Raw genomic sequence first — 20370 nt, forward strand, 5'->3', positions numbered from 1 at the left:
CTGTTCTCTCTCTGTCTCTCTCTCTCTCTCTCTTCTTTCCATTACAGGTTATCTTTTTTCTTTTTTCTTTTTTCTCTTTTTCTTTTTCTTTTTTTTTCATTTCGTTGAAAGAGTCAACGGCCGTTGGAAGGTCGGTTATTGAATCGGAACGTGCAGCCAGAGAATTCATATTCGTTGAATTCCTTCGTCGCCTCGACGACAGTCGCCTTATTTTCCTTTTCTCCCGTCACGCTATGGGGAAATAAAGGTCCTGAAAGAGCAGACGTATATCCTCGAGCCCTTTTATGAACTCCGCGCTAGGTCCCTCTCCTCCTCGTCTTCTTCTATCGGCTCGGCTGTTCGAGACGAACGAAAGAAATGCGAAGAGCGAAAGATGGATGGGTGAGTGGGTGGTTGGTTGGTTGGTTGGTTGGTAGATTCGGAGGGAGAAAGGTGGGTAAAGGGAAAGAGAGAGAGAGATAGAGACAGAGAGGGTGGTGTGACTGGTAAAAGAAGGAGGGTTGAAGCTTTAGCTTTGAAAGTCAATGGGAGCTTTTATAGCGTCATTCTTCTTTTCTATTCTAAAAGATAAACCGTATCTTAAGCAATAGTATTTGAACTCGCGAATGGATAGGAGATATGATTCATTTTCGTTAAAGGGACGAGTTAATCGATCGTAATGATATCGTCGGAACGATGATCAATGAAATCTAAGATAATAAATAAAATTGAAAGAAGAGAATGAAAAAGTGATGGTATACGAAGGATATTATATTTTCAATCGAAATTACAAAATCAATGTGCAAAAGGAGATGTAAGAAAATTCGAAAGAAATAACGAAAGAAAGAAAAAGAAAAACATATATATATATATATATATGTGTATGTATGTATGTATATATTTCGAGAGATAAAGGAAAAAGAAAAAAAGAGAGGAAATATAAAAGAGAAAAGAAAAATGTTCAAAGTAGCTTGGTTAGAGCGTTAAAATCGGTGTTCTCTTTCCAATGATCGGAAAAACGGCGGTAAAGTTGGTAGAAAATCGTAGATCGTTGGAAGGTTCCAGTATACCAACGATATGATGCGGTCTTTCCAAGTGAAATCTCGAAGCTCGATACATAGCGTCGTTGCATATGGCACTGTCGCTGAAACGTTGCGAACAAATCTGCGCCAACCATAGACCGTGATGCCTGTTCTCGATAATGAGCGATCTGCAAAAATATCGATTCGTCGGAGGAAATACGTATTCGTTGTAGAAAGGTTATATCGACAAATATATATATATATATTTTTTCCCTTTCTTTTTTTTTCTCTCTGATAACGTCTCATAAAAATGTTTTTCGGTTTTTCCGTATCCAAGATCGAATTTCACATTTTTCGCCTAACATATCCGAGCCGTCTTTTTACGGAAATCCAAGACGGATTCGCGATACGTCAGCGGCCGAATTTCATTGCAGATTCCGAACGCTTCCGAACCCTTTTCATTCGTCGGATATATTTCAATGACAAATGATATGAATAGTCAAAATGTAACGGAAAAGCAAGACGACTCATACGATATCATTCTGATAGATATATTTCTTAAGCATATTATATATCTCGTAATAACGTAGACTATATTCTTAAGAAAAACGAATTGTCGTCTAAGAAGCAAGCTTCTCCCATCTTTCTCCAGTGTTCTGTTTTAAGAAAGTCCCTAGACGAGAGAGAGAGAGAGAGAGAGAGAGAGAGAGAGAGAGAGAGAGAGAGAGAGAGAGAGAGAGAGAGAGAGAGAGAGCTTTCTTTCTTTGACGATGCATTGTTGTAAGACATCGAAGAGCTTTTCTTTCCTTTCCCTCCTTTTCTTTTCTTTTCTATTCTATTCTATTCTATTCCTTTTCTTTTTTCATAGAATATGAAGCCGTCCTTCGGATTATATACATTTTAACGTAAAGTGCTCGAAGAGGTAGAAAAAACTAACTTCTTTTTATTACGAAAAAAAAAAGAAAAAGAAATAAAAGGAAATAAAAGGATGATAAGGGTTCGAAAAAAGAGATGGGAGGAAGAACGCATAAAAAAAAAGAAAAAGAAAAAAAAGAAAAAGAAGAGTAAATTTTGGTGTTATCGAAAGAGAGCGATCTTACTTGGTTCGACAGAGAGATGACTGCTTTTCGACGTTGCTCGACAAGGTCTGCCACTTGGCACGTTGACGCGCACCACCATCCAAATTCTTTTCCTTACGACGTCCTATCACGAAACTCTCGGCGTTGCGATATCCATCCGCGTTCGACGTTCTCTTAGAGGATCGCTCAGAGCGTATAAAGTCGAGAGTATTTTCAAAAGCCTGAAGGGACTCGACGAAACCATCTTTTACTCTGTTCAATCCCGCGCAACAGTCTCTCTCAAGATCGTGAATCTTCTCCTTGTAAAATTTAGACATCGACAGGATCGACATTGAACGACAGGATCGCTCGAACGAGTCCAGTTCCTCTTTTAATCGGTCAACTCGTCTTTGATATATCTTGCTATCGAGTAAACTCCCACAATTTCCTGTTGTGCAGCTATCCTAACGGATATATATGTATATATATATGTATAAATGTGTGTGTGTGTGTGTGTGTGTCGCGTGTATCGTGTATATATATTTTTTTCTTGTTATTGGGGTGTGGGTGGGGGTGGCGGTTTATCTAGGAGAGAAGACGAACTTTTGATTGATGGATGGCGAGAAGAATATTTCAACTGAACTCACGCCATTACCGTTCCTAAAGTGTAAAACTTCGAGAGGATATTTCGAAGACTGACCACCGTTACCACGATTATTCCAACGGGAGTCTACAAAAGAGAGATTTTTTTTTCTTTTTTCTCCTTTTTTTTTTTTTTATACGAAATTTAAAAAGAGCATTATCGTGGAAGAAAAAGAAGAAGAAGAAGAAGAGGAGTAGTGATGCTCGTTAACGAGAAAAAATGAAGAGATATAAATAAGTTTCGAGATAGAGAAAGAGAGAGAGAAAGTTCTCTCGAGTGATTCGAAAATGCGTACCAACTTTGGGAAAAGGTTTACTCTCGTCCTCGAGGATAAATTTTTTTTTCATTTTACCAACTTCCAACCACTTAATCGTATTTATTTCTTTACTGAGATTTTCCCTTTCCTGACGAAGTGCCATTCGTAATTGTCGCAAAACTTGACGTAGCGCTGCGATCCGAGGTAACAAAGCGGCCGAGTCTTTTAGGTTACGAATTATTACAGCTTCGTCCTCGCTCGTGTTCTCCATTTTTGTATAATTCTATTTTTGATTGGTCTCTTTGTTGGAATAATTCGAAACGAGGTATGTTAAAATGACCTCGTAAGTTTCGAAGGGACGCTTCGACTTTCGGATTTCTTTCATCCCTATTTTCTCTCTTACCGATATATTTTCACTTTATCAAAATAAAGCAATGACTTTTGACAGTTCGAGAATCGATATTTGTCATCATTTTCTCTTTCTCTCTCTCTCTCTCTCTCTCTCTATTATCGTGAAAGTAATCGCAATATTCGTATTACAAATTTTCAAGCTTCCTGCTTTATTTCAAAATGTTTACCGGACGACCTTATTACCGTGATAGGTATAATATCTATATACGTAGATAGATAGATACATGTGTGTGTGTATATATGTATGTATGTATATATGTATGTACGTATATACATAGATGATATCGCAAATGAAGAAAATACGTTTACCAGACTGGCGGAATAAGCGCCGTATGTATAATATACATACATACGCAGGTAGATATTTTACATACACTTTTGTAAATATCATAACGCAGAGTCTCTACGTCATGAATTTATCGCACGCGGCTTGTAATTACGAGGCGACTACGAAAACGTTCGCTCGTTCATTTTCCACGCTTGGGATGCGATCATCCCGTAAGTTCATCCCAAAAGAAGAAAAAAACAAAGATAGACAGAGATAGATAGAGAGAAAGAGAGAGAAAGAGATAGAGAGACGTATATTTCGCGAAAAAAATTATTTCCGTTTCGTTTCGAAAATTTACCGATTTAAAATTGGGATAACATTGTTCTTACTCTTTCAAAGAATCTATCCGTCGCCATTCGAAGAAAAAAAAAAAAAGAAAAGAAAAGAAAAAGAAATAGAAAGAAAATTTTACTTCATTTATCCGTACTTCGTGGAAAAAAAAAACGATAGATAAAATGTTTTTAAAGACTGTAGACTTTATTACCACACATGGATTGTAATTCGTTAGTCGAAATAATACCGGTCAATTAAAACTACCGGTATTATTTCAATGTCCCTAGCATTAAATCAGAGTCGTTCCAGGATTGCCGCTCCTCCAGCCTCCATCGAAATTCCATTGATCCTCTTCATCACGGTTCCGACACGTACGTCATCCAATCAATAATTGCACCGCGTAATTCCTACTTGCCAATTGATTTCTGCTTCGAAGTACACATCCTATATACATATCTATGCATATATATATCTATATATATGTACGTATGCGTGTGTGTGTATACATACATACATACGTATGTACATATATATATGTACCTAAGTGTGCATTTGAACAATGTTCAGTACGTTTAAATAGTAAAAAATCTTTATTCCTTTTAAAAGAAGATGTTTTGTGTTATTAAAAACGAGAAAAAGAAAAAGAAGAAGAAATACTTTTCGATCGAAAAATATTTATATCCGAGGATCGAAAGTCAGATAAATAATCGTATAATATTTGAGAATTATTCTAAGGAAGTTGACGCGTTCGTTCCGAGCTAGAAAAGATAATAAACGTTTTAATTTGAAAACAGGATTGATATATATTACATACATACATACATACATATGTATGTATATGTGTGTATAGAACAACGCTTTAAGTTTCGAAACTAATTTACTGGAGAAACGATGACAACGTTAAATCAACGTTCGTATTTATTTAAACGATCGAACTATATTATAGATCTTCGTGGATCTTCGTCGTTTACCTATGCGTATCTACTTAAATACCTACCAACCTATCTACCAACCTACCTACCTACCTACCTACCAACCAACCTACCAACCAACCTACCAACCTACTCACCACCTAGCTACCACCTACCTACCTAGCTATCTACTATCCAAAAGGGATCCCTACGATTTCTCTCAGAGATACACTGTAGTTTCGTCCTTGCTTCGCTTCGTATTCAGATTTCAGACCATTAAACGAGCCACCGAGCAACTGTTTACCCGTTCTCCGGGATATACTTCGAGGTAATTCGAGAGACGGAATACGAGAAGAGGGAATAGGAGAAGAGAAGGGTAAAGGGGAAAGAGGAAGGAATGATAATGTACGTACGAAATCTAATCAAAGGATCCTAAAAATTTTTATTCAAACGTTTTTTATCTGGATCGAATCTTCTACATTGCACATATACATATGTAAGTATGTATATACAGGATCTTTAAAAAGATCGAGCAGCAATCTTATTTTATTAGCGAGTGCTACAAATGAAAAAAGTTCACACAAACTTACGTTCGAAAATGTTTTATTGAAAAGATATATTTTTCAAGATAATTATGATTTATAGTCGCGCTTATAAGAAGTTCAAGAATTGTCGAACATTTTTTCTTTTCTTTCTTTTTTTTTTTTTTCGTATTATAATTCTCTTTTTTTTTATGTATACGTATTATAATTCTTAATGATATTGTTTACAAAAGATGAACTTTGGGAATGTATTCAAAATGCAGTTAATGTTATTTCCGATACGGTTGGAATATTTAAAAGAGTTCGGCGATCATTGCATTGATTCGACGAATAATGGAAGGCTGCATTCTGGCAGAGGGAGGAATTTTCGAACATGTTTTATAATTGCCATAATAAATCAGAAATATTATTAAAAGTATACATCTTTTTAATAAAGTATATTCGAGCGAAAGTTTGTACGAGCATAAGTTTTTTCATCCGTTTGACCTAAGTAACTAAGTAATACGTGTATAAGTTTGGTCCCAACCTTTTTGGATACCTTATATATATACACTCTATATATATACGTATATCTATATGCTATATTCTCTTCGTTATCTATATTAGGATCGGTTTGATAGGTTATATTTTGATTTAGCAGGACATCTCAGAGATATTTACGATCTACTATCGCGTTTAACCGAGCCAAGGGAAAAATGTGGATGCCCTCTACCTAATGTCCCCTCGCTCCTCGTCCTTTCCATCATCCCCTCTACTCATCGTCCATATCTCCGAAAAACGATATTCCCGGAAACTAGCCAAGCAAGCTTTCGTTTCGACGTGCCGAAGAATATCGTGCCTCTTCTCCATCAAATATTTATGGAGAAACTTTTTATAGACGTAATAACGTTCAATGCCCTATCTGATATGCACCGTATCGTATTTGAAGTTCGACAGATAAGAAGAGAGTATGAGTGAGTGAGAGATAGCTTTCGGAATAATATACATTCCAACGTTGTACGATGTGCATTGGTATGAACGCATTTTATGCACTTCCCGATCAATGAAATTTCGCTCCCTTCTTCCTCTGCTATGCTATAACGGAAGAAAGATAGATAGATAGGTAGATAGATAGATAGATAGATAGATAGATAGATAGATAGATAGATAGATAGATAGATAGATAGATAGATGCCAAAATTACAGTGCATAATTTGCGCTCGTATAAACGCGAAACAATCCGAAACTCGTTAACGATTCTCTCTCACTATCTCTCTCTCTCTCTCTCCGAAACTTAACGATCCTCTATAGTTTACTATTTGTTCAAGTAAAACTTAGAGAAGCGCATGATCGTTTTTGATTTAATTTCTGATAATAATGATTCCGATCGTAACGAACAGCAAGTGTCAACAAACTCTACTTTTTTTCTTCCATTTATTTATTGATTGATTGATTGATTGATTGATTGATTGATTGATTTATTTTAAAGAAAAACAGAGAAAGAGAGAGCTACGTGTCGGTTGTGTTAATTAAGAATTTATTTTACGTTATTAGAAATAGGTAAAACGTCAATGTAGCTTCTGATCTCTTTAAAGGGTTTAATGGTTCGAGTTAATTGTTAGCACCGTCATTGTCGAGCCTAGCAGATTTCGATCCAACACTCTCGCACGAGTGCCTTTCCCTACCCACCCTATCATCCCTCTACCCTGCCATCAGCGTTCTCTCTAACACAGAACCTCCTCAGACCAAGATGTTTAATCGGGTAAGAGTGAACCCTCGAAGAAGGGTCGTTGCGAAGGAGAAGGGAAAAGGGATAGAAAGAAGAGGTGAAAGAAAGTAAGTGTGAGTTGGTTCAGTCCGGAGTTTTCATCTCGGTAATGCATGCAAGAACTTTCCAAAGGTGTAATGAACGCTATTAACCGAAGTGGTTGTGGCCTTCGACTTTTCCGAGATGACGATGACTTCTATACGTCGACCTGCTGATATTAGAAATATTTCTCTATCTATATATGTACGTACGTGTACATGTATTTATATATTTATATATATATACACACATACACGTATATTCGTACGTCTCGTTCCATGTATCTAGAAGGAACTTTTTTTTATTACTCGAAACGTATGGCCTCTCGCAGCTTAATTAAAAATGACGACTACGTCGTCTCCAAGAGCTATTTTCTTTCTTTCTTTCTTTCTTTCTTCTCCAGTTTTTAATTCTCTCTCTTTCTTTCTTTCCTTTTTCTTTTTTGCTTTTGTTAACATCAACCCACAGCCAATTAAATAGTTTAAGAAGTAGTACCTAGAAGAAATTATTGTTCCTCGTTTGGGGATTTTATAGCTCGTATAAAATTAAGTACGGTGGGATACTTGTTAACGTTAAATTCCCGGAAGGAGTTTTCTACTTCGGCAAAGTCGGTAGATAGAATAGAATAGGTCCGTCGTCTGTTCAGATCCTCTTCATCCACGGCGAGGAGCCTTTAGGAATCGGAGGTAGGAAGTTCTTGAAATAAAGCAAACCTTACTCGATTCCACGCGACGGTTTCTGTTCGTTAGAGCTCGCTCGTTCGCTAGCTAGCTAGGTAGCTAGCTATTTCGGTCTTGTTGGAGGCAATTGCCAAGGGGCAAAGGAAAGGAACCGATAAAGGGGTAAAGAAGGGAGGAGGAGAAGAACGAGCTTAATTAAACTATGTTTAGCTAACCGCAGTATTCGTGCCTCGTCTATTTACGGAATAATCCTTGGTTTGAAATAATCCTTGGTTTGGGAGATGAACGAACGAAGAAGTTTCTTCTTTTCGGGAAGTTGAAGACGATATAAAATCAAGGTACTTCGTATTCGATATAACGATTAAAAATATAGAGAGAGGTATAGAGATAGTTCGGTCCTCGGTAGATTCGAAGTAGGAATTAAGTGGAAATAAAGGAGGATGGAGGGTGAAATTAAAAAAAAAGAAGAAAAAAAAAGTAAAAAAAAAAAGAAAGAACGAGAAATAGATAATATTATATCTAGCAAGTAAAACTACGTAAGGTTGTATCGGAGAAGATAGTAAAACTCGAGGAAAACTCGTAAATATTCCAAGTATCTATCCATAGTTAGAGAAGCAGAGTGAAATGGGTGGTTTACAGAGGGGAGAGAGGACAGAGGTTGGTGTTGAATGCGTCGGATAGTATATAAAAACCTTATCGTCTTTTACTACTAACCTTTCTAGATGCAAACTTTATAATTTCGATGATTTAAAAATATAAACAAGGACGAAGCGTTTATGGTTGCTCGTATTACGCCCTCTAAAACATCAACCATAAACGATATACTATCAAACTCGAGATAGAAAGATAAAATGTACTAGTACGAACGACTTTACATCTGTAACGTTCCGGTCAGGTAACGATAGATAACGTAAAATATCATAGGAAAATACATATTGAACTTCATTTTCTACGGACGTACATACATATGTAAATAAATACGTACATATATGTATAATGTAGCAACCAGCAATCTGGAATATCGTAAAACGTATCAAAGATATTGTTTACGAGTGTAATACGTATATATCTGTACGAGTATATTTTCACGCGCATATCTATGTATATGTATATGAGTATACATACGAGACTACGTACGTATGTATGTATGTATATACGTAGGTTTTAGCGATATCCACCTCAAAGTCATATCGATAGTCGAGTTTGCATATTACTACCGAAGAGAATCTTGCTGGTGAATGCGCACATTGCGTATAGTACGCGTATAGTAGGTCCATTGGACGAATATTCGGGTCAGTTGGTCCTTAATCGATATATAAGCGCCATGGATGACCTTTGAGGCTTGCACGATTAGCTTCAGCGTAAAGCTCTCTCTCTCTCTCCCCCCTCTACGCATGCAATCTAGAGGCTTATATGTTTGCTCTGGTCAGACATGCGTAGGTGGTGTTGTTATCTCACATTTCCTACGTGTTTCTGACACTGGCACGTAGAATTAAGCCGAGCTAGCAGATTCTCCAAATAGTCTGTAGTCGAAGGAATCGTTGGTATATAGAGTATGTGCCTATTAGAGTACCACCTATATCCTCCGTCGTCATCCTCATTTCGTATGAATGTCTTACTCTAATAACCGGATCCTAGATTTCTAATTACCATGAGATCGATATTACCATTATTTCATACTATCGTTTCATTGTAAATTCTCTTTTTTTTTCTTTCTTTCTTTTTTTTTTCTTTTATAATATATATCGTACGTGGGTGTATCGAGAGAACAAACTCGAACGAAAGTTTCTTTGCGAACGACAAACCTTATTGGCTCGTGTCATCGATATTCAATCCCTACGAAAATATAGGCAGACCAGTCGTTTTAAAACCTCCTGCCTGGCCTCTACTTGCTCTTTCTGCTCTTTTTTTTCTTTTTTACTTTCTCCTTCTTTTTCTTTCTCTCTTTTCTCTTTCTTCTTTCTTTTTTGTTTTCTTTTTTTTTCTTCTTCCTTCTTCCCTTCACTTTATTAACCATCAAACGTTCCAACATGTGTACTAGCTCGGAGTTTGTTCAATCTCTGGACATATATATATATATATTTTTTTTTCTTTATTATTGCTTTGTAACTATGTCGAAAGCTTGCAATAAAGAAGTGGAGAGAGAGAGAGCAAGAATGAGAGAGAGAAGAAACATAATAAACTTTTATTAACGCGATATAAAGTTATCTTTTGCTGGCATCGAAAGAAATATGGGCTCACATAACTTCTAAACTATAAAAGTTCGATTCTATTATGATTATCTAAAAAGTAAAACCTATATCCGTGTGTATATTTTTTAATGACATCTGTGATATTCCATCGGAAAATGATTTCTTTTCGTCTTTCTTTCTTTCTTTCTTTCTTTCTTTCTTTTTTTTTCCTTTTTTTTTTCTTTCAGTCGAATTGACGTTTCGAAAATTATTTCAAGAGTATTAGATCTATGTCATATTAAATGTATTTATTATAGATCGAGAGATATCGTACGAATATTTCTACATACATACCTGATAGAAGTGTCTTTCACGCTAGGTTTCCATTTAACGGGACATCGATTTTGAGAAAGTGGGAATCAATCGCGAGAGAGAGAGAGAGGGAGAGAGAGAGAGAGACATGAAGAAATTCGAATGAAATTTTATAGGATTTTCTTTTTCTTTTCTCTTTTCTATTTTCTTTTCTTTTTGACGATTACGATGCTCTTAAAAATATATTTTACCATTGCACAAGAAAATATTACGTTAAAAAGTGACGTGTTAATAATTCCACTATCTTTGCACGTCTTTTATAATTTCCTTTGAAAACGTGATATGAAACTACTGGAAAAGTATAAAAAACAAAGATATATATATATATAATATGTGTGTAGAGAGAGAGAGAGAGAGAGAGAGAGAGAGAGAGAGAGAGAGAAAGAGGATTAAAGATATGTACAATATGTACATAGATTTTCTTATCCATAGTTTCCTTATTTATATTATAAAAATATTTTGGTCTCATCTATATCAAACCCGAGAAAAATTTCGTAAAACACAAAGACGGACGGGGAGAGAGATCGGATAGAAAAAGAAAGAGAGAAAAAGAGAGAAAAAGAGAGAGGGAAATAGTAGGAAAGAATAGTCGAAAGAATTTCTCGCGACTCGCGCAACGATTTGAACGGACGTGTTTTTCAAACCATATTTTAAGCTCGATATCAATCCGGAAGCTTCGCTACGTGTCGTCGCAATATATTTTCCTTCTTTATATACACTTGAAACTGGACGTTACGAGTTTGCTGGAGAGACATGGATGGAAAAAAAAGAAAAAAAATGAAAGAGAAAGAAAGAGAGAGAGAGAAAGAAGATAAGACAAATCGAGTGTGATATAGAGTGAGAAAAGGAGAGACAAACAAAGAACGACGGATAAAGGAAAAAAGAAAGAACGAAAGAAAGAAAGAAAGAAAGAATGAATGAATGAATGAATGAATGAAAGAATGAAAGAAAGAAAGAGAAGGAAGAAGAGCGAGTGAGAGTAGAAAAACAAGAACGAAAGACTAATGGAACCGCGAGAAATTAAATTAGCACAGTGTTCCATTGCCAGAGGGACTTTGGGAAAGTCTTTTCGTGATAAAAGCGTTAAGAGTTAATTCGTCCTTGTCGCTAGGCTTTTGCTACTTCGATCTTTTCGTATCGATCGGAAATAAGAGCCTTGTCGTGATTTATTCGATGGACCTTCGTCCGCTCGTCTGCTGTGTTCTTTTCCTTTTCTTTTTTTTCTTTTTTTTTATTTTTAATTTTTGTCGCCGTCGTCGTCGTTGTCGTCGTCATTGTCGTCGTCGTCATCGTCATCGTCATCGATGTGTTGTTGTTGTTGTTGTTGTTGCTTTTGTTGTTAATATTGTTCTAGAAAATTCATGCTCGTCTCGACTCGTACGCTATCGATCGATTTAAAATTCGCTGAATCCTTCGAATCCTTCGTAATTCCGGCAAAAAAGCAAGGCAAATTTAAAAGGTGATTCTCATAGTTTCTGAATATATATATGTATATGTATATATTCGCCGCAGCGCCCATGTTTCATGCGATATGAATAATAATCTAATCCGATAACTACGGTTTTTCGTACGGGGGGGTGGGGGTGGGGGTGGGGCTTCGTTTGGTACTTTTTTTTTGGTTGCTTTTTTTCTCTTTTCGTCTTAATTTTTTTTCTTTTTTTCTTTTCTTTTTTTTTCTTTTGTTTTTCTCGATAATTTTCTTTTTCTTCCTTCGTTGTTTTCTTTTTCATTTTTTCTTTTTTTTTCCTTTTCGTTTCTTTTCTTTTCTTGTTTTTCTTTTTTTTTTTTTTTTGGCATTTCTTTTCTTTTTTTCCGAGGCAAAAAAAGAATAGAAATACCTACGTGGGCAAGTAGCCGATCGCGCCCAAAAGACAATCCCGCATCTCGCTTGGTTCATCGTACGTGAGCTTGTCGATGGTTAATCATTAGAACAGAATGAAATTTTTAGAAAGACTCAGTCGGAATCGTGGATTTGTTTTAACTTTTATTTTAACATAGCGATACGCGTTTACAAATCGTTTGACAATTCCTATGAAACTTTTTAAAAGGACGTCGTATAGCGAGATGCGTTTTAATAAAAATGTATATATATATATACATATATATATGCGTATACGTATATATAAAAACGTATACATATATATATACATATATACACGTATGTGTGTTTGTGCGTGAGTGTATATATAGACTGTTCTACTTTTCGAAATGCAACTTATGCACGACGATGGTAAGTACTTCTTTCGTGGTGTCGATCGAACGTTCGTTTGTTTATCGTTTCGATACGATATTGTTTATTCTTTAGACGATCGATATCTCTTTTCACCCTCACCGTAGAGACGGCCGGTCGACCATCGTTTAAATCGAGAAAACTTGGCATAGAGAGACAACGAGGGTACGATCGACTTCCATATATTCGGCAACATGCTGCGCCGAACTACTATATGTATATTATGTCAATGTTGAACTATAATATATGTAATCGATATGTAACGAGAGAACATAGGTGAACTCACTTGTTGTAGAGTACTATGTCGGGTCGCCATATGTGATCCGAGGGCACATGTAACATGTGAACTCCGCCATATTCCTTCGGCTCCCATCGTAGCTTGTAGTCGTACCATGACTTGAAACAACCAATACAACAAATATAAACATATTATTGGTCCACTCCGAAATGAGAATACTTTGTGTGCATATATATATATATATATATATATATATATATATATAGATACACATATACAACAATATTTTTATATATTTATTCATTGATTCCGTAATCTCTATATAGTGCGATTTACATTAAAAAGGTTACATGAATATGTAAGAGTATATCGTAAGTATATCCATCCTGTCTCATTATATTTACGGATCTCGATGTGCAAGCACGTATATAGAGAAATGTTTGTCCAAGATACACACGCGGTCTGTCTTCCTACGTAGTAGTAGTAGTATTAGTAGTAATAGTAATAGTAGAGTAGTAGTAGTGTAGTAGTAGTAGTACAACATCGTATAGGAAAAATATCAAAGCTGAGGAGAAAGCTCTTCCTCTTTCTCCCTTTTCGCATCTCCACTTTCGTGGAATTTCATAAAAAGTCCTACGAGTACAAATTTTTCCATAAGAAAACGAGCATCCAGGATCCTTATGGATTCTTTCTTGTTTCGAATAAATTTTCCTAAGCAAGTTTAAATTAGATTTCTTTTTTCTATTTTTCTTTTTTCTTTCTTCTATCGTCGAGAGATATCCTCGCGTATCGTTGAGAATTATACAAATTAATATTCCGATATTATTATCATTTTATTTTGATTTTTTTATCGATTCATCGTTGATCGTAGAAAAGCGATGAAATTATTCGTTGAACGTTCGATACGTTCTTAATTTTCACGTCGATATATTTTTATCATTCGTGTGTTTCCTTTTTTCTTTTTTTCTTTTCTCTTTCTTTTTTCTTTTCCTTTCTTAAGTCTAACACACCAATTAGAAAGTGCAATGCATAACGAAGAAATTGAAGCTAGGTAGACCTTCGCGAGCACTTGCAAGCTACCTCCTAAAAGCTTCGCACTTAATTATTCAAAGAAAAGTGGTAATTAATGCCACATCCCAAGCGTAAGAGTGCATTAATATACTTGTTTATTCCAACACGCTGAATTACGCGAGAATTTCTTGTCGTTATGGAAATTCGTGAGAGAAGGAGAGAAGGAGAGAGAGAGAGAGAGAGAGAGAGAGAGAGAAAGAGAGAGAAAGAGAGAGGCAGATGATAAGAAACAACTTTTTCTTTCTTCGAGGCATCCGCTTATTAAACGGAACTTCTTTTCAATTTTCTGAATTGTACGGGACATTCTATGGGAATGGGACAAATGAAAAAGCGAAAAGTTACGCTTAGAGCGCGAGAAGTATACTTTCAAGTCGTTTTAAAAAGACTATTTCCTATTTGAATTTGAATTCATAATGATATCGAGTAAGAATCGACAATAAATGTATGTATATGTGTGTGTGTGTGTGTATGTACCTGCATTTTATATACGGAATTTGTATTTAAAACCTTTATAACAATACCATCTCTCTTTCTCTTTGACTTTCTCTTTTTCTTTCTCTGTGAAAAAAAAAGAAATTACTCGCTTCAAATAGAATTCGTTTTTAAGAATACGATCAAAAAAATATTCGCCCGACCGAATGTTGGTATTTAGAAATTCGATTTTCTGATTGACGTTAATTAGAAGCCAATTATTGTATCGACAAATACATAATACCATGCCGTGGAACAAAACCCGATGAAGAATTTTCTTTTGTTACGTCGAGCCAATAGACGGCGAGTTGGTACAACGAATAAAAGAATTTTCGAAGGGGGTGAGATTGAAAGAGGAAATCTGTCGATCTTAAATAGAGAGAAAGAGAGAGAGAAATTTTTTATCAGAAAAATATGACAGAAAGAAATATTATCGAAAACAACGAATATTCTTTCTCAAACTCATTTTCTCTTTTTACGTTTGGCCCTTTAGAGTTGGTCCAAAGTAAAAAAGAAAAGAAAAAAAAAGGAAAACAAAAATAAAAGAAAAAAGTGGCCTCGCACAAACACATAAATTCAAACTTCATTCTCATGCGCCTTGGCCAAAAGAGAGAGAGAGAGAGAGAGAGAAGAACGAGAGAGCTACCGTTCAACCTTCGAAACTGACCCGTAAACAACCGACCCGCTTTCGTTCTCCGATCGTTCCAACTTATTTTTGGACAATGCCTCGTCTATCTCCTCCTCCACCCCCTCCACCTCCTCCTCCACCCTTCCTTCTCACCCTCCTACCCGTTACCTTCGTGTTCTACCTTTTTTATCCCGTTTCAATTTTTTTTCTTTTCTCTTTCTTCTCTTTCTTCTTATTTCTTTTTTTTTTTTTTTTTTTATTCAACGTCCAAGTGTCACGTGGTTTTGATATCGGATCTGATAAAAAGAAGATAAAGTTAGAAGTTAAGATCGATCGAAGAATATTACCTATGTAACTATGTATAAATCAAGAGTGGGGGAAGGAAAGTAAGGAATCTTTTAAGAAGAGAGAGAGAGAGAGAGAGAGAGAGAGAGAAGGGGAGAAACGAAGACGGAGAGAAAAAAGAAAAAAAGAGAGAAAGAGAAAAGGGTAAAATAAGAGACGCGATAAAATAAAAGAGACGATTGATCTAACGAATTCATTAATTTCTTTGAGACGAATACTTCGATAGTGATATCGATGATGTCCTTTACGTATCGATCGAGCGTTAAATTCAATAGAGAAAGAGAGAGAGAGAGAGAAAGTCCATCGATCGATGATGACCCGTCTAAAGGATTCAAAAGCCAGAACAGACTCTAAAGCGTGCTTTCAGAATGATGGCGACGAAAGGACTAGCGACCGGATAGGTAGATACAACGCACAAGAGAGAGAGAGAGAGAGAGAGAAAGAGAGAAAGAGAGAGAGAGAGAGAGAGAGAGAGCAATGAATGAGTGAGTAAGAGAGAAAGGGAGAGAGGGAAGGGCGAACGTGTTTACAGATAGAAGACGCTTTCTGACATTCCCAGCGGTGTTATCAATTTATTTCCGACGTATTCAGTATCCGTACGACCTTCTGAAAGGAACCACACCATCGTTCCGTCGATCCTGCATATGGCTAGAAGCAGTTTCCTCTTTCCTCCACCTTCACCTCCTCTTTCCACCATCTCCACCTCCTCCTCCTCCTACAGAAATAGCGTAAACCTCTTGCCAGCCATCGCTTTTCTCGGTTGGCGTCAACGCCGATGTACGTCTACTTATGTACGTAAGTACTTACTTATTTACTTACTTACTTACTTACTTACTTACTTACTTACTGACTGACTGACTGACTTACTTATCTATTTACGTACTTACATATGTACGTCTATATACTCGAGATAACAATGGACACAGATAAATATAGTTTACCGTAGCTCAGAAGAAACCTTTTCGTTTCGAGGGTCCTACTTACGTTTTTTTCTTTTTTCTTTTTTAGTTAGATTTATTGCAAGAGGAAGCTATTCTTCGAGAAGCGAATTCATATCAAATAGAATTTATGGAATAGTCGTACGTATGATGTATCGTTTCACTTCAATCTTTGCGATATATAACGTATATGTATATTACATACGTACGTATTTACGTGCATACATACTTCAAACTTAATCTATGGAATTCATCGTTTACACATTTTCTATCCGAGTATAAACTTTGTAATAATCCGACAAGTAATAGCAGTTACGTAACACGAATATAGTCAAAATGTTCCACAACGATTTCGAAATGATCGTTGATTCGTATCTAATTACGTGACCCCTTTTGACGGGACTACCACCCATATGGCATATACTCTACGTATGTACATACGAACGTATATACATAGATAGATATATACATACATACACACACATATATACGTACGTGCGAATTGCGACAGATTGCCCGTTAATTATGTGGGCTTATTTCGTGGGAATTTCCGATCTAATACCGTTTCTACCATTCGTCCTTTTATCACGTCGAATATTTTCCACGTTCTACATGGCACATCGATCGATACGTTTCGCACGACTATAATTATAATAATAATGATAATAATATTTCAAGGTTACTTCTTATTCAATTATCTCTCGTTAAACTCTGATGTCAATGACATCATTTATTATCAAAATTCAATAGTATTCCCAATAACGTTCTATGTACAACGCGTTATTTCGTATTTACATGCTCGTAAAATGAAATTCGAGTTACGTTTACTCGAGTAATTCAACGATTTTATTACGTTTGTTCGATGTAAAACGATGCTTGTTTAACGAGAAACGTCTTGCGCGGGGTTTATCATATCGCAGTAAATGCTTTTAATGTCACTCGAGAAGAAACGATAGGAAAAGTCATGAACTTATCGCGACTTGGTAACGATTTTCACTGCGAGCGAAAGGGAGTGTCAGAGAGATAGAGAAAGATAGACAGAGAGACAACCAGATAGACGGATAGATAGACAGACAGATATATATATATATATATATATATATATATATATATATGGATGGATAGATAGATAGATAGATATATAGATAGATAGATAAACAAGAAGAGAAAGAAAAAGATGGAGAAGATGTTGACACGAGAATAGCGTGCAAGGCAATACAATCGACAATTTACTCGCAATCGTATCGACAATAAGGTTCTATTATCCTTTTCTTTGAGGACAGAAAGAGAAAACGAGAGAGAGAGAGAGAGAGAGAGAGAGAGAGAGAGAGAGAGAGAGAGAAAGATAGAAAATAAAAGAACGAGAAACAAACAAACGAACGAAATAAAATAAAATATAAGAAAGGGAGTTCCTCCAAACGGAGGAACTTAGTTTTCTCAAGTCGTTTAAACGTTGAACAAACTCGTTTTTCTCTTCCTTCCTTCCTTCGCGAGAAATAGAAAGATAGAGAAGAAGATAGAAAGAAAGATATAAAGAGAAAGAGAAAGAAAGAACGAGAAAAAAAGAACGAGAAAAAGAGAACGAGAAACAGATAGATAGATAGATAGATAGATAGATAGATAGATAGATAGATAGACAGATAGATAGTAGATATGGTAGAACACTCGTGTTTTACTATGGCACGAGCGGTTTCGGTCATTACTCGAGACTGCTGCACGTAGGATACATTCGCTTTAGTAGCGTTTCTACGTAGGCTCGTGCCTAACCGGATAGTCGAGAAGAGGAACAAGAGGAGGAGGAGGAGGAGGAGGAGGAAGACGAGGAAGGGGAAGGCTCGGTTCGCTTGAAACTCGTAACACTGGCTAAAGGGATGGTCTCGACGTTGAGGGATGGTGTGTCGTTTCGAGACGCGCACGGAATGCTTCGCGATACGCCTGCGATGCGCTCACGACGCGCATAACGTTCCAACGTGTAACTCCTATTTCTCTATCTTCCTCTCTACCTCCACCTTTCTCTCTCTCTCTATTCCTCTCTGTTATATGCAATACAAACACAAACGCACGTACGTAAATACGTCGTAAAGTAACGTACTGGTATCCGTTGGTGAGTTTTTATTTCTTTTCTTTTCTTTTCTTTTTTTTTTCTTTTTTCTTTTACTTCTTTCTCGTATTTTCTTATTAACAAGGAAAGATGATGATGATGATGATGATGATGATGATGATGATGATGATTATAGTGCTACCGGAGCGTTACGCTGATAAGCTATACTCGTTCGTTCATCCTTTTTCTTTTTCTTTTTCCTTTCCTTCTCCTTCTCCTCTTTTTTCTTTTCTCCGATAAAACTCACTCAACGTAGTAACCTACGTGAATCGTCATTTAATGAGAAATCGTTCATCAACTCTCCATTCCAGCGTGATTACTACTACGTTAGTCTCCTCTCTTTTGTGTCAACCGTAGAAAGAGATCACGAGCCGATACTAGTCGGTGGTCCAGAGGCTGATGCAAGGATTAAGAAATGCTGATTCGTCGGAAAAGCCGAGCTCAAAGTTCGCCCTTTAAAATGACGAGGACTACTACTACTACTACTACTATTACTACTACTACTATTACCATTACCATTACTACTATTACTACTACTATTACTACTGTTACTACTACTACTACTATTACCACTACCATCATTAACTACCGAGTAGTTAGTGAATCGTCCTTTTCACGGAGGATATCGCGCTTGCTCGCTAGAAATCGTGGATTTTACGAAAAGAGAGAAAGAGAGTAAGAGAGAGAGAGAAGAGTAAGCGATAACATTCCCGAAGATGAAAGAGAAACGTTAAGGGTAGTAGCCAGGATGAGGGAGTAGTTTAGTTTAACTCTCGACGAAAGGATTCCAATTTCGTGTCCACTCTCTCTATCTCTCTTTCTCTCCTAGCTTCGCTATTTCTTCTTTACATTCTTTCCGTTCCTTGTCAAAAGCAAGTTTGAAGAGGAGAGACGTTTTAATTACAAGTTTTCCCCGCGTAAAATACATTTTCTCGAAACTCTAGTATAGTACGATTCGTACGAGAAGAGAAATTAACGAGGCTCTTCGTACGGCCACGGGGGCGGACTTGGTGAGCAAGGAGACAGGGGGAGGGGGAAGTAGAGGGAGGAAATTTCTAAGAGTAGTAATAAGAGGTCTGATTTATGATCGAACTTTAAGAAGCGACCACAGACTTGAATGGCTAAGGGAAAATGTATTTGGGTCGTTTTCGAGTTTCTCGTCTCAATTAAGGGTCATTGAACTCTTCAACCTCGGCCCTCCCTTCGCTTGCTCCTCCTATTCGAAGGTAAAACATAAACCTTTACTATCGAATGAACGTAAAGTATATGAGAGATAGTACCGTTGTTGCATGTTTTCGTTTTTATTTTTATTTTTACTTTTACTTTTATTTTTATTTTTACATTTATCTTCCACGCTTATTTTTACTCGTTTTTTTTTCTCCCTTTCTTCTTCTTTTTCTCTCGTCCTTCCATTTATTTTTTTTTCTTTTTATTTTTTTTTTTATTTTTTTTTTTTTACGAACAACGACGATGATCTTCGTTTCGCAGCTAACTAGATTTTCAACCGGCTAATTACGAAGCTGCATACGTTTGAAGAGCTTTGCGAGATTCGACTTTGTTCGAAAAGTACTTCCTCGAGCTTTTCCTGGTAGCTTCATTATGTCGCGAGGAAGGGTGGCCGGGATTGGAACGTTAATTGGTCTCGCTTAATTATTCTTCAATTACATTTGCCGATGCTAGCTCGCGATAGTACTACCACTACCTTTCTCTCTCTCTCTCTCTCTCTCTCTCTCTCTACCGCTCTTTATCTTTGTCACTTTTGTTGATGCATAGTACTCGACATTTTCTTTTTTTCTTTTCTTTTCTTTTTTCTTTTTCCTTTCTTTTTTTCTTCTTCTTGTTTTTTGTTGTTTCCTCCGAACAAAGACGACGATCTAGCGCGTTATACACGTTCTCGTGTAAATATCCTCGATTAT

The 20370-nt window shown here is 36.5% G+C and overlaps 2 protein-coding genes across 7 annotated transcripts in view; both read right to left on the reverse strand.

The window, feature by feature from the left end:
• LOC127065472 (acetylcholine receptor subunit alpha-like) overlaps positions 1-20370 on the reverse strand; it is a 126834-nt gene that overhangs the window by 63199 nt on the left and 43265 nt on the right. For 5 of the 6 annotated variants that reach the window (XM_050997864.1, XM_050997863.1, XM_050997862.1 and 2 more), the window contains one exon: positions 12949-13058. In XM_050997864.1, coding sequence (XP_050853821.1) covers positions 12949-13058 — 110 coding nt within the window. Of the gene's footprint in view, positions 1-12948; positions 13068-20370 lie in introns of all 6 variants that reach the window. The other variant, XM_050997865.1, reaches the window with a different exon arrangement.
• On the reverse strand, positions 49-7103 carry LOC127065494 (uncharacterized). Its single transcript, XM_050997923.1, has 4 exons — positions 2998-7103; positions 2707-2789; positions 2102-2523; positions 49-1189 (listed from the first exon to the last, which is right to left on the reverse strand). The coding sequence occupies exons 1-4, from the start codon at positions 3227-3229 to the stop codon at positions 955-957; spliced, it is 972 nt and encodes a 323-aa protein (XP_050853880.1). The 5' UTR covers positions 3230-7103; the 3' UTR covers positions 49-954.

The sequence above is a fragment of the Vespula vulgaris genome, chromosome 8, assembly GCF_905475345.1.
Source record: "Vespula vulgaris chromosome 8, iyVesVulg1.1, whole genome shotgun sequence".
Taxonomy (NCBI): Eukaryota; Metazoa; Arthropoda; class Insecta; order Hymenoptera; family Vespidae; genus Vespula; species Vespula vulgaris.